This window comes from Globicephala melas, chromosome 7 (assembly GCF_963455315.2).
Source record: "Globicephala melas chromosome 7, mGloMel1.2, whole genome shotgun sequence".
Lineage (NCBI taxonomy): Eukaryota > Metazoa > Chordata > Mammalia > Artiodactyla > Delphinidae > Globicephala > Globicephala melas.
This window is the reverse complement of record NC_083320.1, coordinates 88,905,334-88,928,780: the sequence shown is the minus strand read 5'-3', so window position 1 is coordinate 88,928,780 and position 23,447 is coordinate 88,905,334. Positions and strand designations below refer to the sequence as shown.

At 33.7% G+C, this 23,447-nt stretch overlaps 1 protein-coding gene across 1 annotated transcript in view; it reads right to left on the bottom strand.

Moving 5' to 3' along the window:
• The window catches only part of LRP1B (LDL receptor related protein 1B), a 1,792,829-nt gene that overhangs the window by 166,575 nt on the left and 1,602,807 nt on the right, over nt 1-23,447 (bottom strand). The window contains exon 67 of the mRNA XM_030883038.2: nt 5,607-5,723. Within this exon, the coding sequence (XP_030738898.2) occupies nt 5,607-5,723 (117 nt within the window). The remainder of the gene's footprint in view (nt 1-5,606; nt 5,724-23,447) is intronic.

The window sequence follows — 23,447 nt, the reverse complement described above, 5'->3', positions numbered from 1 at the left end:
TGAAGCATAATTTTCTACATAAAGATTGTGCATAATTCAGCCTGTATTTGAATATTACTCTACACAATCACTAGGTTTCTAGCGAAAACATCTTGAATGTTTGCTATCATGAAGACTCCTACATTTCTATATAAAGACCCCGTCTGAGAACACTGGAAGAGTTGTGAAACGTGGAATATGTATCAGAGCTTTTTGCTCTGCTCTGGGACTTTAAAATGTGAACTTCAGACTATGAATAAGATAAGATGCTTATCAATAGCATGATAAGGGGGGACCCCCCCCCTCATTTTTCAATACTCCTTTGTTTAGACAGCGTGACAAGAACAGTTTCTCTTTTTGACTTTGCACTATATTTACACATACTACATTTTAATTTTAAAAACAACTTTATTAATACTAATATTACTAATTATAACAATAATAAAAATTACCAGCTACTGATTTCTTGTTTGTTGTTAGGCACTAGGTGAAATTAATGCCAAGTACTTGAATTAGCTTGTAAGTTAATATTTACAACTCTGTAAGGTAGGTGCTATCGTTGGATTCTTTTTTAGATGAGTAAATTGAGGCACAGAGAGGATAAGAAATTTACTCCAAATCACCCAGCAGGCAAAAGAGCTAGTATTGAACTTGAACCTAGACAACCTGATACCAGGGCCTATACTTTTACTGCTAGGCCATATCATTGCCTCCTATACCACTGAAGAAGTAATAAGTGCTCACCTATTTCAGGAATTGACATTAGAGCCCTGAATAGTCAAGTTAATTGTCCAAGGCACATGTTTGGCAATGTCTATTTCACTTTACAATAATAATAAAAGAAAACCCTTTTTCTCTTTTTATCCATCCATACTGAAGCTGTTTCACCTTCCATCTATTTGCAGACACATGCAGTTTTATTCTCAGGGAAAAGAAATTATAGTAAAATAAATTAATTAATCAATGCTCAATTCATCAAACGATGGTAAATAACATTAAAATATTTTCATTAAATAATAAAGAGAGAGAGAGTACATCTAAAACATAGTATATTTAGATGTTTTAAAACAGCAGTAGAATCATTTTATTTCATGGACATGAGGGTATCCAAACAGGATAATTCTTCATTTAATATTCTAATTTACCTTTATTCTAATTAAAAGCAAGTGTGTTTATCATGTGCTAAGCAGCAATAATTTCACAGGGTTTTACACACTGCTATGGGGAGGGCTGGATGTTGCTGATGCAGGGTTATAGAAAAGTTGTATAGCTAGTAGTTCAAGGCATTTGCCCAATAGTTCCACAGAACATCTGATCTATAGAGACTTGTCTTACAATTGTTAATTATTCCGTTCCAATATGTGTGCAAAGGAACTGAAAGACTTGCTTGGAAAAGCATTTTTCAATACAAATGGAAATTCTGTATGCTTCTACCATGTTTTTAAAAAATGCCAGCAAATCTACTTCTGAATAATAATCCTGAATTATTTATACATACACAAATGACATCAAGGAATGGGGAAGCTAATCTGCTCTCATCTATATGCCTTAGAATTTTTTGCTACTAGTTATCTCAAAAGAAATTCTCTCTTGAGGAAAATGTAATTTTGTTATGAGAGAAGATCCTAAGTGATTGTACTCTCTAATTGTTTATCTTGCCTTTAATCTTTTCAGAATAAAGTAAAAGACCAATTTTTAGAACTTGGTGTGATAGTTGGCACTTTTCTTGTGAACAAGAACAAAAAAATGACTATACCTGAAATCTAACCCATCTTGAAAGAAAATTTAAATGTGACATTTTCCCTAGTATTTCTAAAATGTTTTTCCCACACTAACTTGGTCTGATATTACCTATTCCCCAGATCTAAAATAGATAGGGAATCCCATACATGAATGATTAACCAGGTTTTCCATAAATCTCATTTAAACATGCTAGATTCACAGCCAAGAAGCCTTTACAGGGCATGTTTCAGAAGGCTGATTCTATAATAAGGATAAAAAATAAAGGCATAGTATAAATTGGTCACTTCCTTTGATACTAGTGAAGGCACAAACATACTGCCTCAGAATTGAAACGAACTATGAGAGCCGTCTTGCACAAAACCTAAGAAGCTATATTCAGAAAATAAAAGCAACTTTCAAAGCCACAGAGTTAGTGGCATAGCAGAAAAGCTTCCAGACTCCAATTTCTCCACTGAGTATACTATCATAAACCCTCGGTGATAAGTTCAAAAGTTATATCAATGTGGGTGTGAGCATCTGAGGAGAATTTTTAGAATACAATTAGTATAACTGACATGCTATACAAAAAATCTTTTCATATAAATTCAGTGTGAAAGTACTAGAAATTCAAATAAGGCAGATGCAGCTTGTCTTTCTACATAAACCTTGATCTAGTTGATCAAATTATTTGATACTTTAAAATCTATTGGAATGCTAGTTACTTCTTAATAATGCAAAGATATGAAATAATTTTATTTTGCACATCAATTACTTAGAAGGCATACATGCTATATATATATTTGTTGCTGATGAAAATAGTAGAGATGTCAAGATTTCTCAAATATTTCCAAACCTTTGATCCAGATTACAAAATTACTCCAATAACAATGAAATTTTCTTATTTTTAAGAGCAGAAATCACTGCTGAAGCAAAGTGTCCCTGCTGAACACTTAACAAGGGAAATGATCATCATCAGATGATGAAATGACAATGGACTAATTATCTTATGTAGATATAAAACATTAGAAAGCATATTAAACTAAAACATAGCTGGCAGTTAATTGCTCCACTGCTATTCCAGCTCTTCCCATATCTATGGCCGGAATGTTTCCAATACAATTTAAAACATTAATTCATTATATATGATTCACAAACAAAGAAGTCCAAAAGAAAACTTTAAAATACATTGCTAATATTATAAATATGTGTCAGGCACTGTGTTAGACCATGGTACATAGCCCTACTCCTTAGACCATCTCCAGATATTTAAGTAGGAACTCAGATAAATGTGATAAAGAAATAAGTGAGGCAATGGAATGCAAGCGAATGTTGTGTGATAGTATGCAGGCCTGTAAAAAAAAAAAAAAAAGCATGTTGCTATTGTATAAGGCCAATTTACTATCTCTGGTATGTTTCACTACTTAATAAGAGCTAACAATAAATGACAAAATGTGCACTAAAATGCATATCGTTGACTAATAACATTTAGAAAACATAATAACATACCGCTGTCCTTTTGGGTATATTTTTGTCATCTATATATATTATAATTATATATATAAAATTGTGTGATGTATATAATATAGTCATAATTACAATATATATTATAATTATGTGTATATAATTATAATAGTTCTGTTGTAATTATATACATATTATTATAATAATTTCAATTGATAATAAGATATTGGAAATATCTTGAAAGCATTTTAATACAGCAACAGTATTTTTTCTAAGGCTGACTTCTATGGGACTAGTCTCTTGGTATTCCCTATAGATATACTGTATTTTTTCTTCTCATTCTTCAGAGACTCAGCTTCTGTCTATGTGGAACTGGCATTTTCAATGCTTAAATCTTCCCATTTTTCTGGCCTAGTCAAGATGGTATCTTCAAACACCACTCAATGATGTAGAGCCCATGATCCTTTCTCTTACATATTCTTACATGTTTAACATGTTACCCACTCTGATACTTATCCTGTGTATGCCTTCTATTCTTCCATGTCACAACTATAATATGCTTCATTCCTGTTCACTGTCAACTCTCCTCTGCAAATTCATCAATATTACTTGTCTTAGCCACAAGCTCAGAGTGAGTAGGAACTAAAAGAGATACACACATAACTGGGTATTTTATACTGCAATGCTTGATACTGCAGTCAATTCCCTTGCTTTTTCTTAAGGGCCCTGTGGCTACAATGATTTATCACTAAGTTTCCACGGTGACAAGTGAGAGGCAATGTTCCTTCTCCTTGCTTTCTTGCATCAGAAGATGACTTTTAGGAGATGTCAGCAAAATGATATTCAGCCACTTAAGAAACCCCAGGAGACTCAGAAGTGAGCTTTCTCAACCCTTCATTCTTCTTTATTTCTCATTAAAGCAGTAACCTAACTTCTCACACAATTTAAATTACCACTTGAATAAAGAGTCTTCCAAGATGTGAGTCTCCTGTGTTGCCTTCCCACCTACCCTCTCTTGTTTTCAATATCCTTCAGTCACAGGCATTTCCTCTCAGGTATATTATTGATAACTAACACTAAATGTATCCAAAACTAAGCTAAGTAGTTATCTGTGCATTTAAGCTCTGAAATACAAATAAAATAAATTAAAAGTATAAAATAATTGTTTCTTTTTTATATTTCTCCTCTATTCTTACCACGATCACCCCATTAGATTTTTAATCACTGGACAGAATCTGAAAACATGCTATATAAAAATTGTTTTTTTAATTACTGATTAAAGGAATCTAGAACACTCTAATGACTCTCTGCAATACTCTTTACCTTTCTAAAGAGTACAATCAATTGGGAGATATCTACGTGAAGAGGGAGTAATAATAGTAATACTTTCTATATTCAAAGTATTTCATAATCATAATGATCCAGAGATTTCATAATTAATGTACCTGATACTCAAACACTATTCAGATTAAGTTCTGAAAGTTATTCAAAACATTAGTTGACATTTTGCAAACTGAACATCCAAGTGGTGTATTAAAGCTGTGACTCTACTAATCGTATGCTTTTAAATAATATATCCCCATGCTTTAATATAACAATTCCTATTTTGTCTCCTGTATCTTGGGAAATGAATGCTCTAAGTCCAATGCATAAGAGTAGACATTATTGTTATCATAAAATCCTTTTTGGAAGTAGCAGAATGTAAATATTTAATCAATGGAATTTGATTATTATCTTACTTTGAACATGATTATATTGTCTCTTTATTTAAACAGCAGCATAAGAAAGTGCCAGTAAGAAATACATTCAGAAATTAATGCTAGAAGATAGAGATACTATCACAATTTTACATACTGTCATGCTTCTTAGAAAATAAAATTGTTGGTTAATTAATGTCTTTTAAATTTATTACATAAAAATGCAGGAGGCAGATGATGATAATAGCTTTATTCTATTTTGAGAGGAAAGCATCCTGAATACATATGGTGTTCACCACTCCAGAGAGAATAAATGATATTTCACTGAAAGATGCTCTTGGGTGAATTTGTAGTGTAAAAGGATTTGAGACAAATAAAATGAATTCCATCCATTAAAGAATGATATGTTTTGTACTGTCTCCATATCATTCAGCTCTTTGTATGAATTTGCATCAAGGGCTACCTTCATTGCATACTAATGTGTTACATTAAACCTCATGATACTTTCATACTAATTCTGATAAATGTAAGAAAATGACTCCCAGGATGAGCATTTCAGTAATTCTACCGTTTGAGATTTAGGTCAATTTAGTCTGAATATTCTTGTTCAAATGTGAATATATGTATAAAAATGTGAGCTGCAGGACAGACAGGTTCAAATTCATACCTTAACCGAACTAAAAATTGCTATCCTGCTTATTGAATACGCTGTCAAGCTTGCAACGTTCTCAAGCAAGAGTTACTTACTACAGTTTTCTTCATCTGAATTATCACTGCAGTCATTTTGGCTATCACACCACCAGTGATCTGGAATACAGTTGTTGTTTTTACACTGGAATTCATGAGGACCACAAGTCTTTTTATCTGTAATGGAAAGAACCAGAATTTGCATCGTTGACTTCCATAAAGACATCCCTCACGACGTCCTCACTGCCATGTCAAATCCAGGGGACATGATATTTCCTCAGATCTCAAGTCAGTTACTAACTGAGAGCATCCCTAGGAAAAATTGAAGGCAAGTTCTGAATAAAATTTCATTGTGAGCTAATTACAAAGTAACTGATTGGACCACCACTCAAAGTCAACACAAATCGATCAGTAAAAATAAAGATCAAAATTATCCAAAACTACCTTTCTCTTTAGGACACTCATTTCCTAAGCCACCTTCTATTTCTGATATAAAGCAGCAGCTATAAAGGAATGATTAAACTCTGGTTGTCATCTTGTCCTCCTCCCTTATAAGTTCTTACTCAAAATATACCTGTGGTCAGCTGATCTAAACTCATAGATTGTAATAGCACCTAATGTGTACAGACCTTGAAAATTCTTAAAGTGCCATTTCACTTAAACCTCTAAATAATCCCACTGAGTATCAGGAGATGTATTAACTAGCTCTTCACTTTACAAATGACAAAACAGATACTCTTAGAAGTTTAAGAACTTGATGCATTTTCACTACTTTTAAATGGCACAGCCAATATCAAAAAAGCATGCTTTGACTCCTGATTTAGTGTTCTTTACAACAAACCTGTGTCCATAGGATCCAGAATCAAAATTCATGCAATAAGAATTTATGCAGAGTTTAGGTCATATATTTTTAAATTTTCATAAGAGTAATATCCAACTGTTCATAATCTACGGCAGCACTTCTTAAACTTTAATGTGTCTACATATTAATTAGTTGGGAATTTTGCTAAAATGGAGATTGTGATTGAGTAGATCTGGAATTCTAACAAGTTCTCTAAGTGACAACATCATCCTCGGTCTATGGCACACACTGAGTACCAAGGGTCAAAAGCATCAAGATGGTATAAATTCAAATACATAAAATAATAAGAGTAACAATGTCATTGCACAATTTAGGATACATTTTTCTTTCACATACTTAGATCAACTCCTTATTCTCAGCCATGTTAGAGATGGACAGTGAAGTGTTCAACGATTCAGATTAGTAAAATAAATTAACTAAAGGAGAAGATAAGCTATTTGGTGGTGCTTGCTACTCTTCACTTCAGAATGCATCTTATAAAATTCAGATTTAAATAAGATTATGAAAACAAAAGTGATTTAGGTTTAATTATGAAAATTAAGTAATGATCATATATTGAAGATCCAGCCCACCTCTTGCGTAAGCATTTTCATAAACATGATCACACTCAATCTTCAAAACATCCCTAAGAAGTACTATTACATGCATTTAAATAAATGAGAAAAATAAAGAGTTTAACTGATTTCTCCAATTTTACAATGGTCTTAAATGGCAAAGGAGGAATTTATATACAGATCCTTCTCAAGAAACATTTTGCATTTTGTAGAAATTCTCATGATAGACTTCAAATGCATTGTTCTACTAATAGGTATATATTATATATAGCCTAATATATATATATGCATATAGATAGATAGATAGATATTAATAGATAGAGAGAGAAAGAGAGAGAGAATATTTCCCTGCCTCTCTTCCATCCTGCCTGCCTACCTGCCTATCCGCTAATGATTACTCAGAACCTAATTTGTGTCACTGTGTTAGGGCTGTGTTTTGTAATATATCCTTTTTGCCTGTGTTATACCTCACTTTAGATTTAAAAATTGGTTTAAAATCTACAGAAGTTCTAATGTAGTATTATGTACATCTCAATCAAGCAATATGTTAGGATGATTGGAACTTAAATAATAAGCCTTGAAAATATGGGATTTGATACTGAAGTATTTAGATGGTTATTTCATTTTGTCAATTAAAACAAACTCCTCTGAAACTACTACTCTAGGTAACATTAGTTTTATTTATTCCTTGCCATGTGTTTCTTGCATTATTTTAGAATATTGCTTAAAATTTTTAGAATAGAAGAATATAAGAAAGGGCAGTCTGAATCAGTCAAATAGACCATTTGACTTAGTATTACAACATTGTCCCCAAGCAATTCTCCATGACTACAAAAGGTTAACAATCAGTACTAAATATCAACACAATGTGTTTTTAAGTTTTTCCCCCCTAAATCCTTGTACTTTTGTTTTCTATGTTTAAATTTTTTTTCATATTTTGTGTTTCAAAGAGACCTGCACTAATTTCTTAACAAGAGCAAGTTACAGTTCATTGCTAAGGTTTCAATTTGGGGCGTGCAGAAACAGTATGTGGAAAGGTTAATTGCCTTAGGTAAGGTTACTCGAATTTTATGTTTCTAAGTTATTTAACTTTTTGATCCATGACACTGCTTATAAAAATTACAAATACAAACTATATAAACTATATAGACTTCTTCTGCATTTAAAATCTCCCTTGAGGAGAATATATATATATATATACACACACATTATATATATATACATTATATATATATACACATTATATACATATATATATACACACACATTATATATACTTTTTTTTAGTAAGGTGTAAAACAGCAGTTCTCAAATTGGCTTCACATTAAAATCACCTAGGGAACTTTAAAAAATCGCTTTGCTTAGTCCATATCCCACATCAATAAAATCAGACTCTCTGGGGTAGAACCCACACATCAGTATTTTTATTAAAGCAAGTTGAGTGATTCCAAGGAGCAGCCAATATTGAAAATCACCGGCGCCCCCAAAACTGATTGTAGAACAGAACATATATAATCCCAAATTGTAATACTTTCGCATAATTAAAATACTCACAGTATGTAGCACTTTCTATTAATTCATATTGTTAAGCAGCATTGGAACTATGCTTTATTTCATTTTTTGATATTATAAATTTGGAGAAAAATATAGTTTTCAAACAAGTTTGAAAACGTGTTTTCTTTGTTTAATACATTTTCATATGAATTGTAGATACTCAAGACAAATTTGATCCTCTCAGAAAGGTGGAGTGAGGGACCACCAAAACACAAAACTATATGTAATGCGTACTGCAGTACTATTGGTGCTTCTTTGTATATGCTTTGCCTATTTCTGAAAAGAAATAAAAGAATCTGGTGCTGTGATGTCTTGCAGAGCAAGAACTAGGGAAGTGGACTGAGAGACAGGGGTGAAAGAGAGATTTAAGTTTCTCTTTATACTAAAAGGAATCCAAAGGAGTCCATAAACTGCTGGAATTAATAATTGAATTTGAGAAGGCCATAGGATACAACGTCAATGTATATATTTAATTATACTTCTGTATATTAGCAATAACAAAACATTAAACTTAAAGAAAAACTTTTACAATGGTATCAATAAAACAACAAATATCTAGAAATAAAACTAGTGAAATTTGTGTAAGACCTTCATACTGAAGACTATAAAAATTGCTGAGAGAAAGTGAATAAAGTCCAAGAAAATGCAGTGATATATCATGCTCATGGATTAGAAAACTCAAATTGCTATAATTTTCTCTAAATGAATATATAGAATTAATGAAACCCCTATAAAAATTCCAGCAAGTTATTTTTGAGGGAATAGGTTATCCTAATCTAATTACTTTTAAGAAATAGATTATTCTAAAATTATATTGAAATGCAAAGGATCTAGAACAATCAACTAATACTGAAAAAAGAACAAAGTTAGAGTATTTACAGTACCTTATTTCCAGTTACTATAAAGTTATAGTAATCACGAGAGTAGAGTATTAAGCAAAATGAAACCAGAAATATAAGACTACACATATAGTCAACTGATTTCAACAAAGGCTCCAAATCAGTTTAATAGGGAAAGGAAAGTCTTTTTAAGCAACTACTACTGAAACAAGTGGCTATCTATATGAAAAAGGTAAATTTCAACCTATCATACCCATACACAAAAATTAATATGAGATGATCATAAATGTAATATAAAGCTTCTAGAATATAGGAAGATATTTTCATAATCTTGGAGTAGGCAAAGATTTCTTAGATAGAACACACAAAATAATAATAAGAGAAAAATTGGTAAATCGAACTTAACCAAAATTGAATTTTTTTATTCTTTAAAAGACATCATTGAGAAAATGAATTGGCAAATTTTTCTTCACATTCAAAAGTGAAATATTGGAAATATGGAGTTTCTGTTGTTCTTGCTAATGTTCTTTTGTAATCATCACTATCTATCTTCCAGTTCAGGAAACATGATGATTAAAGACAGTTCAGTAACATGCAATGACTTTTGTTACAAAAAAAGTGAGTAATATAGTCACAGAAACACTGAGGCAAAAAAAAACTATGAGAAGTTGAGCCTCCATCATGGTATCTCCTTGTTTCCTTGTGTTCCAGATGATAACGCTGTAGAGTCAGAAGTATGGTGTTAGAAGTGGAGTTAGAACTGGAGCACCTTCTTTTGTAGAAAAGCTTGTCTCATCTTGGGGGCAGGATAACCATCTGTTAACTATCAAAGCATAACTTCTCTCTGTAGATGTCATTATGTTCTTTCTTTAAATCAACCTTATAGTTTTTATCTCTCACTCTAAATCCCCCTCCAGGTCTCTGTTAGCATCATATGGAAATGAATACCTATATATGCTGCTCACAAATATTCTAAACCTCGTTGACTGGTCATGAATTCTGGGACAGTGATGATACAAGGAAATATATTCTCTTCCTTATGTTCTATAGTAGGTAGGATTTATTGGCACATACTTTTTGGCTGAAATGAACATAATAGATATAAAACATTATTATTGACTTTTTTTGTCCTTTTGAAACTACTATATCCACCCCTGGTGAAGCTGTTATTCATGGGCTATTGCCTCCTCTGTCACAGGGGAGGACCATATGACCCAAGGTGGCCTCATCCCCTAGACCACAATTGGTCCACAACAGTCATGTTATTGATGTTTACAAAAATATTTTACAGCTTAAACCTGATAGATGATTATTCTTCCTTAGCATTAAAGAGGTATGGAGGAGGGCAGTGCAGAGATTGTATGGTGGCTAGATGTCCTAAGGAACACAGATTTCTATCATTCTGCTCCACCATCCATCCTAACTAATGGCTACCATTTTTCTTAGTCATTTCATGGCCCAAGGTGACTACTAGTGCTTGAGTCATCACCTTGCAGGCCTGAAGGAGTAACGGCAGAAAGGCAAAAGAAGAAGTCTTTTTACTTTAAGAAAGCTCCATTAACATATTCTTCCTGGAAGTTCCTCACAATACTTCTGCTTACATTTCAATGGTCAGAACTTAGTCATGTGACAATATCTAGCTTCAAGGGGAGATGGGAAATGTGATGACATTCTGAATAGCAATGTGTCAACAAAATACTTAGTGCTCTGTTTCTAAGGGGAAAGTGAAAAAATGGGTATATTGATAGGCAATTTAGGAGTCTCTGTCAATACGTAAACAAGACTAAAGCAATTTGAGGTGATTTCCATGGCTGCTGAAAGAGAGAATATTTCTTTCCTTTCAAGATTGCAAGTATTATAACCTCAAGTTGCCATGGGTCATTTAAAAACCATGTAGAGAGTACCCATCTCAGAAGCCAACATAAGGAATAGTTTAGAACTGGAGAAAAAGAAGATAAGGCTCTTGTGACTCTATGTGAATACTTGGATCCAAATTGTGCCTGAAGTCAATTCCATCCACTCCTTGGAATCAAGGCAGAAAATTTATTTTCCCACTGGTTTGTGCTGAATTTCTTTTGTTTACAGACAAGAGTCCTAACTAATGCAAATACCATACTATATTTTGCTTAGAAATAGTATGGACTCATTAATATTTTTTTCTGTATGTGCTGATTTACATAATTCCCAAGCTATTTCATTGGTTTATAATTACCTGGGAAAATCAGTCTCTTTCCACAAGAAGTCTCAAAATCAGTCTCTATTGAAAAGTGATTTGTAAACTCAGGTTTCCATGAAAATGGGAAATGGTACACCTTTTTTTGAGCATATTCTCTACATGACCAACATGATTACAGCATTTAGTGATACTGATTATCTGGAAAACTGCAGGTTGCCTTGCATTGTAAAGTGTATGGTGGATCTGAAAATTAATTTCATGTTACTTCTCATCAATCAGGGTAATATTCCTCAATGAGCACTTACATGCACAACCTGTTCTTCTAGGGGAAGTGGCAATAATATGTGGATGCACCAACAGTTGAAAAACAATGCCAACTGCAGCATGTCCCCATGGGATTCTCCTACTTCCGTTTTGCTTTTGAATTATTAATTTTTTTTTAATTTTTACATTATTCTTCCAGGTAGAGAAGAGAAAGCTTTATAAAGTAAAACAAATTAACAATGACATGTTTTCTTTATAAAGAGATGAATCTATAATAAGCTAGCTCTCTAGAAGCTCCAATAATGACATTTTAAAAATTGCATGTCAATACAATGTAATTTTCAGTGGAAATTTTTTGAATTCACATTACGCAGTTTCAGAAAGTGTCATATTACATCCTGTAATGCCATCTATCGCATTTGACAAGAATTTGTGCTTTTTTTTTCTTATTTAGAAATTTGTATTATAATGTTATGGGCGTGAAATGAGGGGAAGTAGTTATTATCCCATCTTTTGTCAACACCCTCTGTACGTCATCTGCCAAACCCCTACAAATCGATTCATCATTTTCTTTTCAACAGTCTGTAGTCATGACAGATTGTATGTTAATATTGTACAAACAAATTTACATTTGTGATTCACAGATGAAGAGGAACCCAAATCTCCATAATACGAAGGTATGAGTAGGGTATTTCTCTTCAGTTATTCCTGAGCCTTGGTTAGAGATTCTGGTAGTCACGGTCTAACAATTCTACTTACGCTCCCTCTTCCAGCTTAAGAGAAAAACAAAATAAGCCTCTTGCTGCATTTTTCTAAATAATGATTCTACGTTTTATTTTAAAAGCAAACTAAAAGCAAGTTGAGGCAATTAAAAAGTAAGTCTACCAAAATATTTCTTAATATACAGTTGATTATATTTGTCTATTTGGTCTGACCCTATTGATTAAGAGTCAACAGACAATTGCTCAATTTTGGATAGACAACAACAGACCCTGATTTGGTTTGGGCAATGAGGCATACACAGTGGAAAGAAGCAGAGCATTAAAGGCAGAACTTGATTTGAATCTTAATTATGGCTCTTACTCGTGTGTAACCTACGGTAGTAATTATTTGTCTTCTTTGTGCCTCAATTTCCAGAAGGCTAAAAACTGAAGGAAAATACATAAAGCGTTGAAATGACACCTGGCTTCATAAGTAGTAACTAGTGACAATTAAGTAATAGTAACATACTTTGGAAAGTGTGTAATGAATTTAGTAAGAAATGTCAGAAAAATGTGTTAATGAATTTGTAGCAAACTATTCAAATATTTACCAAATTTTTCTTTTTTAACACTTCTATTTGGTGGTTTTCATTTGATATCATTTATTACCTTAATACTTTGAAAAGTCAAGGCCCAAATACACACACACACATATATATACACATATATATACACATATACACAAATGGATCCCTTCAATCACTTCATCACTTATTCAATATGCTCTCAGTTTTTCAGGATTTTGATATTGTCGAATTTTCTCACTATAATACTTTTAATTTGTGTATAAATTCATGGAGAAATGGACTAAATATAAATATATTTCTCGTATTGATAGTACTTTGATTTTAGTATTTCTAGTATTGAGTGGCATAATTATTTCTCATACAATTTTTTTTTTACGTTTTTATTGGTGTATAATTGCTTTACAATGGTGTGTTAGTTTCTGCTTTATAACAAGGTGAATCAGTTACACATATACATATATCCCCATATCTCTTCCCACTTGCATCTCACTCCCTCCCACCCTCCTTATCCCACCCTTCTAGCTGGTCACAAAGCACCAAGCTGATCTCCCTGTGCTATGCGACTGCTTCCCACTAGCTATCTATTTTACATTTGGTAGTATTTATATGTCCATATGTACACTACCACTCTCTCACTTTGTCCCAGCTTACCCTTCCCCCTCCTCTTGTCCTCAAGTCCATTCTCTAGTAGGTCTGCGTCTTTATTCTCGTCTTACCCCTAGGTTCTTCATGACCATTTTTTTGTTTTGTTTTGTTTTTAGATTCCATATATATGCATTAGCATATGGTATTTGTTTTTTTCTTTCTGACTTACTTCATTCTGTATGACAGACTCTAGATCCATCCACCTCACTACAAATAACTCAATTTCGTTCCATTTTATGGCTGAGTAATATTCCATTGTCTATATGTGCCATATTTTCTTTATCCATTCATCTGTCAATGGACACTTAGGTTGCTTCCATGTCCTGGTTATTGTAAACAGAACTGCAATGAACAGTGGTACATGTTGTGGTACATGACTCTTTTTGAATTATGGTTTTCTCAGGGTATATGCCCAGTAGTAGGATTGCTGGGTCATATGGTAGCTTTATTTTTAGTTTTTTAAGGAACCTCCATACCGTTCTCCATAGTGGCTGTATCAATTTACATTCCCACCAACAGTGCAAGAGGGTTCCTTTTTCTCCACACCCTCTCCAGCATTTATTGTTTGTAGATTTTCTGATGATGGCCATTCTGACCGCTGTGAGATGACATCGCATTGTAGTTTTGATTTGCTTTCTCTAATGATTAGTGATGTTGAGCATTCCTTCATGTGTTTGTTGGCAATCTGTATATCTTCTCTGGAGAAATATCTATTTAGGTCTTCTGCCCATTTTTGGATTGGGTTGTTTTTTTGATATTGAGCTTCATGAGCTGCTTGTAAATTTTAGAGATTAATCCTTGTCAGTTGCTTCATTTGCAAATATTTTCTCCCATTCTGAGGGTTGTCTTTTCATCTTGTTTATGGTTTCCTTTGATGTGCAAAAGCTTTTAAGTTTCATTAGGTCCCATATGCTTATTTTTGTTTTTATTTCCATTTCTGTAGCAGGTGGGTCAAAAAAGATCTTGCTGTGATTTATGTCGTAGAGTGTTCTGCCTATGTTTTCCTCTAAGAGTTTTATAGTGTCTGACCTTACATTTAGGTCTTTAATCCATTTTCAGTTTATTTTTGTGTATGGTGTTAGAGTGTTCTAATTTCATTCTTTTACATGTAGCTGTCCAGTTTTCCCAGCACCACTTATTGAAGAGGCTGTCTTTTCTCCATTGTATATTCTTGTCTCCTTTATCAAAGATAACGTGACCATATGTGCGTGGGTTTACCTCTGGGCTTTCTATCCTGTTCCATTGATCTATATTTCTGGTTTTGTGCCAGTACCATACTGTCTTGATTACTGTTAACTTTGTAGTATAGTCTGAAGTCAGAGAGCCTGATTCCTCCAGCTCCATTTTTCATTCTCCAGATTGCTTTGGCTATTTGGGGTCTTTTATGTTTCCACACAAATTGTGAAATACTTTGTTCTAGCTCTGTGAAAAATGCCAGTGGTAGTTTGATAGGGATTGCATTGAATCTGTAGATTGCTTTGGGTAGTAGAGTCATTTTCACAATGTTGATTCTTCCAATCCAAGAACATGGTATATCTCTCCATCTATTTGTATCATCTTTAATTTCTTTCATCAGTGTCTTATAATGTTCTGCATACAGGTCTTTTGTCTCCTTAGGTAAGTTTATTCCTAGATATTTTATTCTTTTTGTTGCAATGGTAAATGGGAGTGTTTTCTTGATTTCACTTTCAGATTTTTCATCATTAATGTATAGGAATGCAAGAGACTTCTGTGCATTAATTTTGTATCCTGCTACTTTACCAGATTCATTGATTAGCTCTAGTAGTCTTCTGGTAGCATCTTTAGGATTCTCTATGTATAGTATCATGTCATCTGCAAACAGTGACAGCTTTACTTCTTCTTTTCCGATTTGGATTCCTTTTATTTCCTTTTCTTCTCTGATTGCTGTGGCTAAAACTTCCAAAACTATGTTGAATAAGAGTGGTAAGAGTGGGCAACGTTGTCTTGTTCCTGACCTTAGTGGAAATGGTTTCAGTCTTTCACCATTGAGGACGATGTTGGCTGTGGGTTTGTCATATATGGCCTTTATTATGTTGAGGTAAGTTCCCTCTGTGCCTACTTTCTGGAGGGTTTTTACCATAAATAGATGTTGAATTTTGTCAAAAACTTTTTCTGCATCTATTGAGATGATCATATGGTTTTTCTCCTTCAATTTGTTAATATGGTTTATCACATTGATTGTGTATATTGAAGAAGCCTTGCATTCCTGGGATAAACGCCACTTGATCATGGTGTATCATCCTTTTAATGTGTTGTTGGATTCTACTTGCTAGTATTTTGTTGAGGATTTTTGCATCTATGTTCATCAGGGATATTGGCTTGTAGTTTTCTTTTTTTTGTGACATCTTTGTCTGGTTTTGGTATCAGGGTGATGGTGGCTTTGTAGAATGAGTTTGGGAGTGTTCCTCTCTCTGCTATATTTTGGAAGAGTTTGAGAAGGATAGATGGTAGCTCTTCTCTAAAGGTTTGATAGAAATCGTCTGTGAAGCCATCTGCACCTGGGCTTTTGTTTGTTGGAAGATTTTTAATCACAGTTTCAATTTCAGTGCTTGTGATTGGTCTGTTCATATTTTCTATTTCTTCCTGGTTTAGTCTCACAAGGTTGTGCTTTTCTAAGAATTTGTCCATTTTCTCCAGGTTGTCCATTTTATTGGCATATAGTTGCTTGTAGCAATTTCTCATGATCCCTTGTATTTCTGCAGTGTCAGTTTTTACTTCCCCTTTTTCATTTCTAATTCTGATTTGAGTCTTCTCCCTTTTTTTCTTGATGAGTCTGGCTAATGGTTTATCAATTTTGTTTACTTCTCAAAGATCCAGCTTTTAGTTTTATTGATATTTACTATCGTTTCCTTCATTTCTTTTTCATTTATTTCTGATCTGCTCTTTATGATTTCTTTCCTTCTGCTAACTTTGGGGTTTTTTTGTTTTTCTTTCTCTAATTGCTTTAGATGTAAGGTTACATTGTTTATTTGAGATGTTTCTTGTTTTTTAAGATAGGATTGTATTGCTATAAACTTCTCTCTTAGAACTGCTTTTGCTTCATCCCATAGGTTTTGGGTCATCGTGTTTTCATTGTCATTTGTTTCTAGGTACTTTTTGATTTCCTCTTTGATTTCTTCAGTGATCTCTTGGTTATTAAGTAGTGTATTGTTTAGCCTCCATGTGTTTTCCTTTTTTCCTGTAATTGATATCTAGTCCCATAGCGTTGTGGTCGGAAAAGATACTTGATATGATTTCAATTTTCTTAAATTTACCAAGGCTTGATTTGTGCCTCAAGATATGATCTATCCTGGAGAATGTTCCATAAGCACTTGAGAAGAAGTGTGTATTCTTTTGTTTTTGGAAGGAATGTCCTATGAATATCAATTAAGTCCATCTTGTTTAATGTATCATTTAAAGCTTGTGTTTCCTTTTTTCACTTTGGATGATCTGTCCAGTGATGAAAGTCGGGTGTTAAAGTCCCCTACCATGATTGTTTTACTGTCAATTTCCCCTTTTATGGCTGTCAGTATTTGCCTTATGTATTGAGGTGCCCTAGGTTGGGTGCATAAATATTTACAATTATTATATCTGCTTCTTGGATCGATCCCTCGATGATTATGTCGTGTCCTTCTTTGTCTCTTGTAATAGTCTTTGTTTTAAAGTCTATTTTGTCTGATACGAGAATTGCTACTCCAGCTTTCTTTTGCTTTCCATTTGCATGGAAGATCTTTTTCCATCCCCTCACTTTCAGTCTGTATGTGTCACTAGGTCTGAAGTGGGTCTCTTGTAGACAGCATATATACAGGTCTTCTTTTTGTATCCATTCAGCCAGTCTATGTGTTTTGGTTGGAGCATTTAATCCATTTACATTTAACATAATTATCGATATGTATGTTCCTATTACCATTTTGTAAATTGTTTTGGGCTTGTTATTGTAGGTATTTTCCTTCTCTTGTGTTTCCTGCCTAGAGAAGTTCATTGAGCATTTGCTGTAAAGCTGGCTTGGTGGTGCTGAATTCTCTTAGCTTTTGCTTGTCTGTAAAGGTTTTAATTTCTCTGTAAAATCTGAATCAGATCCTTGCTGGATAGAGTAATCTTGGTTGCAGGTTTTTCCCTTTCATCACTTTAAATATGTCCTGCCAGTCCCTTCTGGCTTGCAGAGCTTCTGCTGAAAGATCAGCTGTTAACCTTATGTGGAGTCCCTTGTATGTTATTTGTTGTTTTTCCCTTGCTGCTTTTAATATTTTTTCTTTGTATTTAATTTTTGATAGTTTGGTTAATATGTGTCTTGGCGTGTTTCTTCTTGGATTTACCCTGTCTGGGACTCTCTGTGCTTCCTGGACTTGATTAACTATTTCCTTACCCATATTAGGGAAGTTTTCAACTATAATCTCTTCAAATATTTTCTCAGTCACTTTCTTTTTCTCTTCTCCTTCTGGGACCCCTATAATTCGAATGTTGGTGTGTTTAATATTGTCCCACAGGTCTCTGAGACTGTCCTCAATTCTTTTCATTCTTTTTTCTTTTTTTCTGCTCTGCAGTAGTTATTTCTACTATTTTATCTTCCAGGTCTTCTGGATGAATGGGTAGATAAGACTTTGTTTGCCATCATAGATAGAAATATTTCGTATGCAACTAGAACACAGTTTTCGTTTATCTTCTCCTCAATACCCTAAATACCTTAGAGAAGCCATAGTTTAGATGGTTTAGAATGCTTAGGAGAAACACTGTTTTTTATCTGGAGGAAAGGGTATATGAAGAAAAAGTATGTTTTAGCAATACCATTGTCTGGTGGCCAATCGCACTTTCTGCTAAGGTACTTCAAGTCTCTATTGTCATATCATGCCTTATTTTCATACGTAAAATCATTTCAACAGAGCACATTATGGAAAGTCACGATAATAACATAGACTCTATTTTTAAGGACCCAACTGACAGGCTGTAAGGAAATTACTGAAAAAGGATAAAAAGAGGAAGTGGAAATAGTTGTGCTAGATGATAGTGACCAACACTTTTCAATCTTAGGCTCTGATCTAATTATGTGGATATACAGTAGGATACCCTCTTGCCCCTTATATACTTATACAGTCTTCAAGATTCCCTTTTGTCAATTTTTTTTCCTTTAAAATGAATCTAATGCGTATTTAAATCTGATATCAGCTGAATACAAAGGTTTGGTTGTAAATCTATGGTGGGAGTAGAAGGGAAACAACACATTGAGCTATTCAGGGTCCCTCAAATGGAGGAATATCCTTAGATTCTTGAACCACAAAGCAGTAATGTCTTGTTCTGATACATGGACTTGAAATGTATGGTGTCAGTGCCCCATCTACAATCCTTGGTATCTGTCATGCCTGTCTATGCTAAGCCAATGACTTCTAACTACAAGCACATGTGACTCTCTGCTTGGTCCCAATCCGGAGGTGCTTTTTAGGCACTAATGCCCTTCCCTTCCTTGGAGCAGTGTTAAACCAATGACTGACAGGAGTTGGTGAATAAATATCTCAGCTCTGTCCTCTTTTTAGGGTAACTGAATATTCTATATTATCTCACAGAATTTCCTGGTAGAATAGATCTCATTCCTGCAGTAACTTGCTCAATAATGTACCTTCTATTCCTCCTTCCCTTCCTTGGTTAACTGCCTGCCCATTACTGATTTCTGGAATCATCTCTCCAATAAACCACTTATACTCAAATTCTTGTGAATGCAAGTTCTAGTTCCAGGAAAACCCAACTTAAGAAAGGATGTATGTAGTCATTTAGTCAACAAACATGACTCAATGCCTATCATGTACTTGGCACTGTTCTGAGTTCATAGGGTTTATACCAGTGAATGAAACAGATATAAATCCCTACCCTCATTGGTTTATATGCTAACGGGCAAGTGCCGATTTGAGAGACTAGAAATAAAGAAAAAAAAAGTTTACGGAGAGTAAGGAGTGTATTAATGAGAAATAAAGAAGAGAAGAGGATAAGGAACGTGTGTCGAGAGGGAATTTCAAACAGGATAGTCTGAAAACTCTACACTAAGAAAGTGACCTTGAAAATTGGCAAAGAGAAAAGGATTGAGACATGCTGCCATCTGGGACAAAGGGTATCCCAGGAAGAAATAGGACCTTGAAAGAATAAGCAGGCCTGGAGTGTCCAAGAAACAGCAGGGAGACAAAGGTGGCTAAAGGAGAGGAAACAGGTCAACTTCAGCAAGAGCCATGGGAGAGGTAAGGAAGATGGTCCATTTGTGCAGAGGGGCACACACATCAAGCAAGGCTTTGAACAGAACTTCTCTTGCTATTTCTCCTCCTTGGAAGAGAGCATATATATTTGGCCTCTTCCTTTTTTGACAAATGAATTTCAGGTGCTTGTTTAGATTTATGCCAAAATAAAGACAGAGATTTGAAAGACTGCTAAATGATTACAACAATACAGAAACCCAGATCGTGGACTGCCATGGTGGATTCCTTGGCCTGTATATATTCTGGATAATTACCTTGTTCTCAGTCTCAGCTTTGTGTTTATATTTACAAAGCTAGCATGGCAGCATACACTGATAAATAGGTAAAAACAAGCCAAATTCATCTTTGAGAGAATACTGAGAATCTTATACAAAATGAAATGAATCTAGGGACAAGATTTATTGACTAGAGGTCAATAATTGGATTTACTGAATAAAAGTACCAAACAGGTCTATTATTTCAACCAGAATTGTATTTTATTTTTTATAGCATTGGCATTTTTTATTTCATTGTAGTTGGTACAGTAAAATTTGGTTATCCAAAGAGATTCTTAAGTAAATATTGTTATGAGCAGTTTTTAAACTAATATTAGTATTTTCAGATTCCAGCTTGAATTTTATGTTTTAGTTTGAAAACAATAATAGCAGCTAATATTTATTGAGTGTTTTCTCTGTACTAAGTTCAAGACTAAGCCTGATTCATGTGATCCTCCCAGCAACTCAACAAGGAAAGTATATTGAACAGTGGAGAATGCTAAAGTTCACGTTATAATAAATTACTTGTCAAATCCCACAGCTCTTAAACTGTGAGACCAGGACTTGAATCCATATCATCTCATCCAATATCTACACTATAACCCATTCTGAAACTGGAACACAAATAATCCTTCCAAACAACGTTCTCCATTGCTTCCTTCTTTTGCCACTTTACACCAAGATCTCAAGTTTTATGGATTCTAAAAGATTACTAAAATTGTAAACATGTCAAAAGTTGTGCTACAGTTAATTCAAGAAAAACACAGTTGCCTTTACCATAAAACCCTGAAGCTGCAACAGGTCGGCATCAGAGGGAAAAAAAATTATACATTTAATAAGTGTAATTTACACTTAGAGATAAATATGGACAAAATTTTGAAGCTGTCAGTGATTTGTTATTCCTGAACTGTGTACATTTTTTCATCATCTGGCATACATTATAATTTGAGGAAAACAAGTTAACTCATTAAAAAAAATTATGGGGGTCTCTCTCTTTCTCTCTTTGTTTCTCTCTCTCAGGACAGAATATGCCCCTTACTTGACTTACAGTTCAACCAGATGCTACATATCAATACATGATCACATCAGCCTTTATTTTATCATTCCTCATTGGCTGCCTAGTCAGCAAGGTATTGATTTTTTTTTTTTTTTTTTTTTTAAGATTCTGCTTACAGTACATGATTGTTTGCTTGGCTTTACTCCCAGATGTCTTTAAAAACCTTAATAGTGCACTTCCCTGTTAGATGGCTTTATTCACCTTTTAATAAGCCTGCTTGCCTCCTATATTAATACTGCATCTGCTCTAGAATCATATTTATCAGAGAGACAGGAGGCTATGAAAAAAATGCAAAAAAAACAGTGCTTGGACTGAATTTAATATGAGAATTTAAATAAAGGTGCCAATAAAATTTACATTTTAATACAGTCACTAGACATATGCAGAAAGCAAAGTATCTCAATGGAAAATATAAATCATCATTAGATCAAAAGTAAGCCAAAAAGAGCTCAAAGATGGATCCTTCTCAATGAATTTGTGTATATCACAAAGTTTACAAAGAATATGCTGAAAGTAAGACTTAAAGTTAATCTAGACTGCCTTAAGAAGAAATCTGGGGAAAAAAGTGCTCATGAAAAATAGAAAACCAAATGTTATGGAGGACAATGGATGAGACAACAAATTGAACCATACTAACTATGATGTACCAATATAACATTGTGGGCATTCTGTATCTTGAAACCAAAAGTCAATTATGTCTTTGAAGAGATGATAAATAAATTTATTTTGAATAATACCTTCAAGGTTAATTCTAAGCTGCTGAAAAACTAGATCCAAAGAATAATATTTGATGACAAACTGAAGGGACTATACTGATGGTATGCCAGCATACCCACCCTTGACACAACTTTATTAAACATTTTATTAAGAAATTACGTAAACATACGAAATGTGTTGTTGTCAAACTTTCAGATGGCACAAATCTAGGAGACATAGGCAAAATGTGAAAAGACATGGTTATAAGGCAAGCATTCTCAACAATCTGGAGTGAGGGTTTGATACAGAATGAACTTTAATAGGTACAAAAGGAAATAACAAGGTATACGATGTAAAGGAGATTAAATATAATAGCCCTTTCAGCACCAAACAAAACTTTTTTTTCCTTTTTGCTGAGACCTGAGAGAAATTATTCTGAGCATCCTTTTAAAATAATAACCCCATTATCATTACTATATAGATACAATAATAAGTTTTATGTAAAATTCTATTATATTTTGTTAAGATATCTCGCATATAAATGGATGACGAGTTGCTAAGGTAAGGGTCAAGAAAGACTTAGATATCTTCTCAGATTGGTCTGCTGACCACGAAAGGTCATTACACAGATCGAGGTTCTGATTTTTGAAAAGAATTTGGACGTTAGTAATTATTCTTTATTATTGCACATTAAGAGCATAGTGATGTGATATAAACATTCAACTGGACAATGGGTAGGAAAAAAGTCATCAAAATTGACAACAAAATAGGAGAGGTGACAGATGCAGAATCACCATAATTCTGTGCTTTTTTTCACCAATACTGGATGAAAAATTTCCTTTTGGTAAAAGGAATATGCATATGGTTCCAAATGAAGGTAGAAGAGATTCAAATTTCAATCAACTAGGTAACATATTTGAGGTAGGGAAAAAATACCCACAGTTACTACTACTTTTACTGAGTGAGACATTATTGGAATTGGGGAGAAAAAATAGAAGGAATACGCTGCAAAGAGAAGCTAAGACGAACGAACAAAAATGAAGAGATGGGAGGAAGGACACGAATAGTGAAGAAGAAAGACAGAGGAGAGATAAACTGGAATTAAATTTCCTGGAAGAAGTAAAGAAAAAATTGTCTTATTCTATTCAAACTAAAGAATGTTTAATAGATTTATGAAGAAAATTGAGCTTTGTAGGTCTATGAATTAATGAAATTTATCAATCACTATATAAATGTGTTTTGGAGAACAGTTAAATCTGTTGAGGGCAAAACAGATACACAGAAAACTAAGATTTTCTTCTTTTCCAATGCTAATGAATAGACTGGATAATTCAGCAACAATGAGCCAAATTTTGTTCCACCAAAGAGATCTGAGCAAACTTTCTTGTATCTTGATGAAAACGATTTGATATAATAAAGAAGTCAAATGTCTACAAGATTTCTCTCTATATATATATATGAGAAAAGATTTTATTG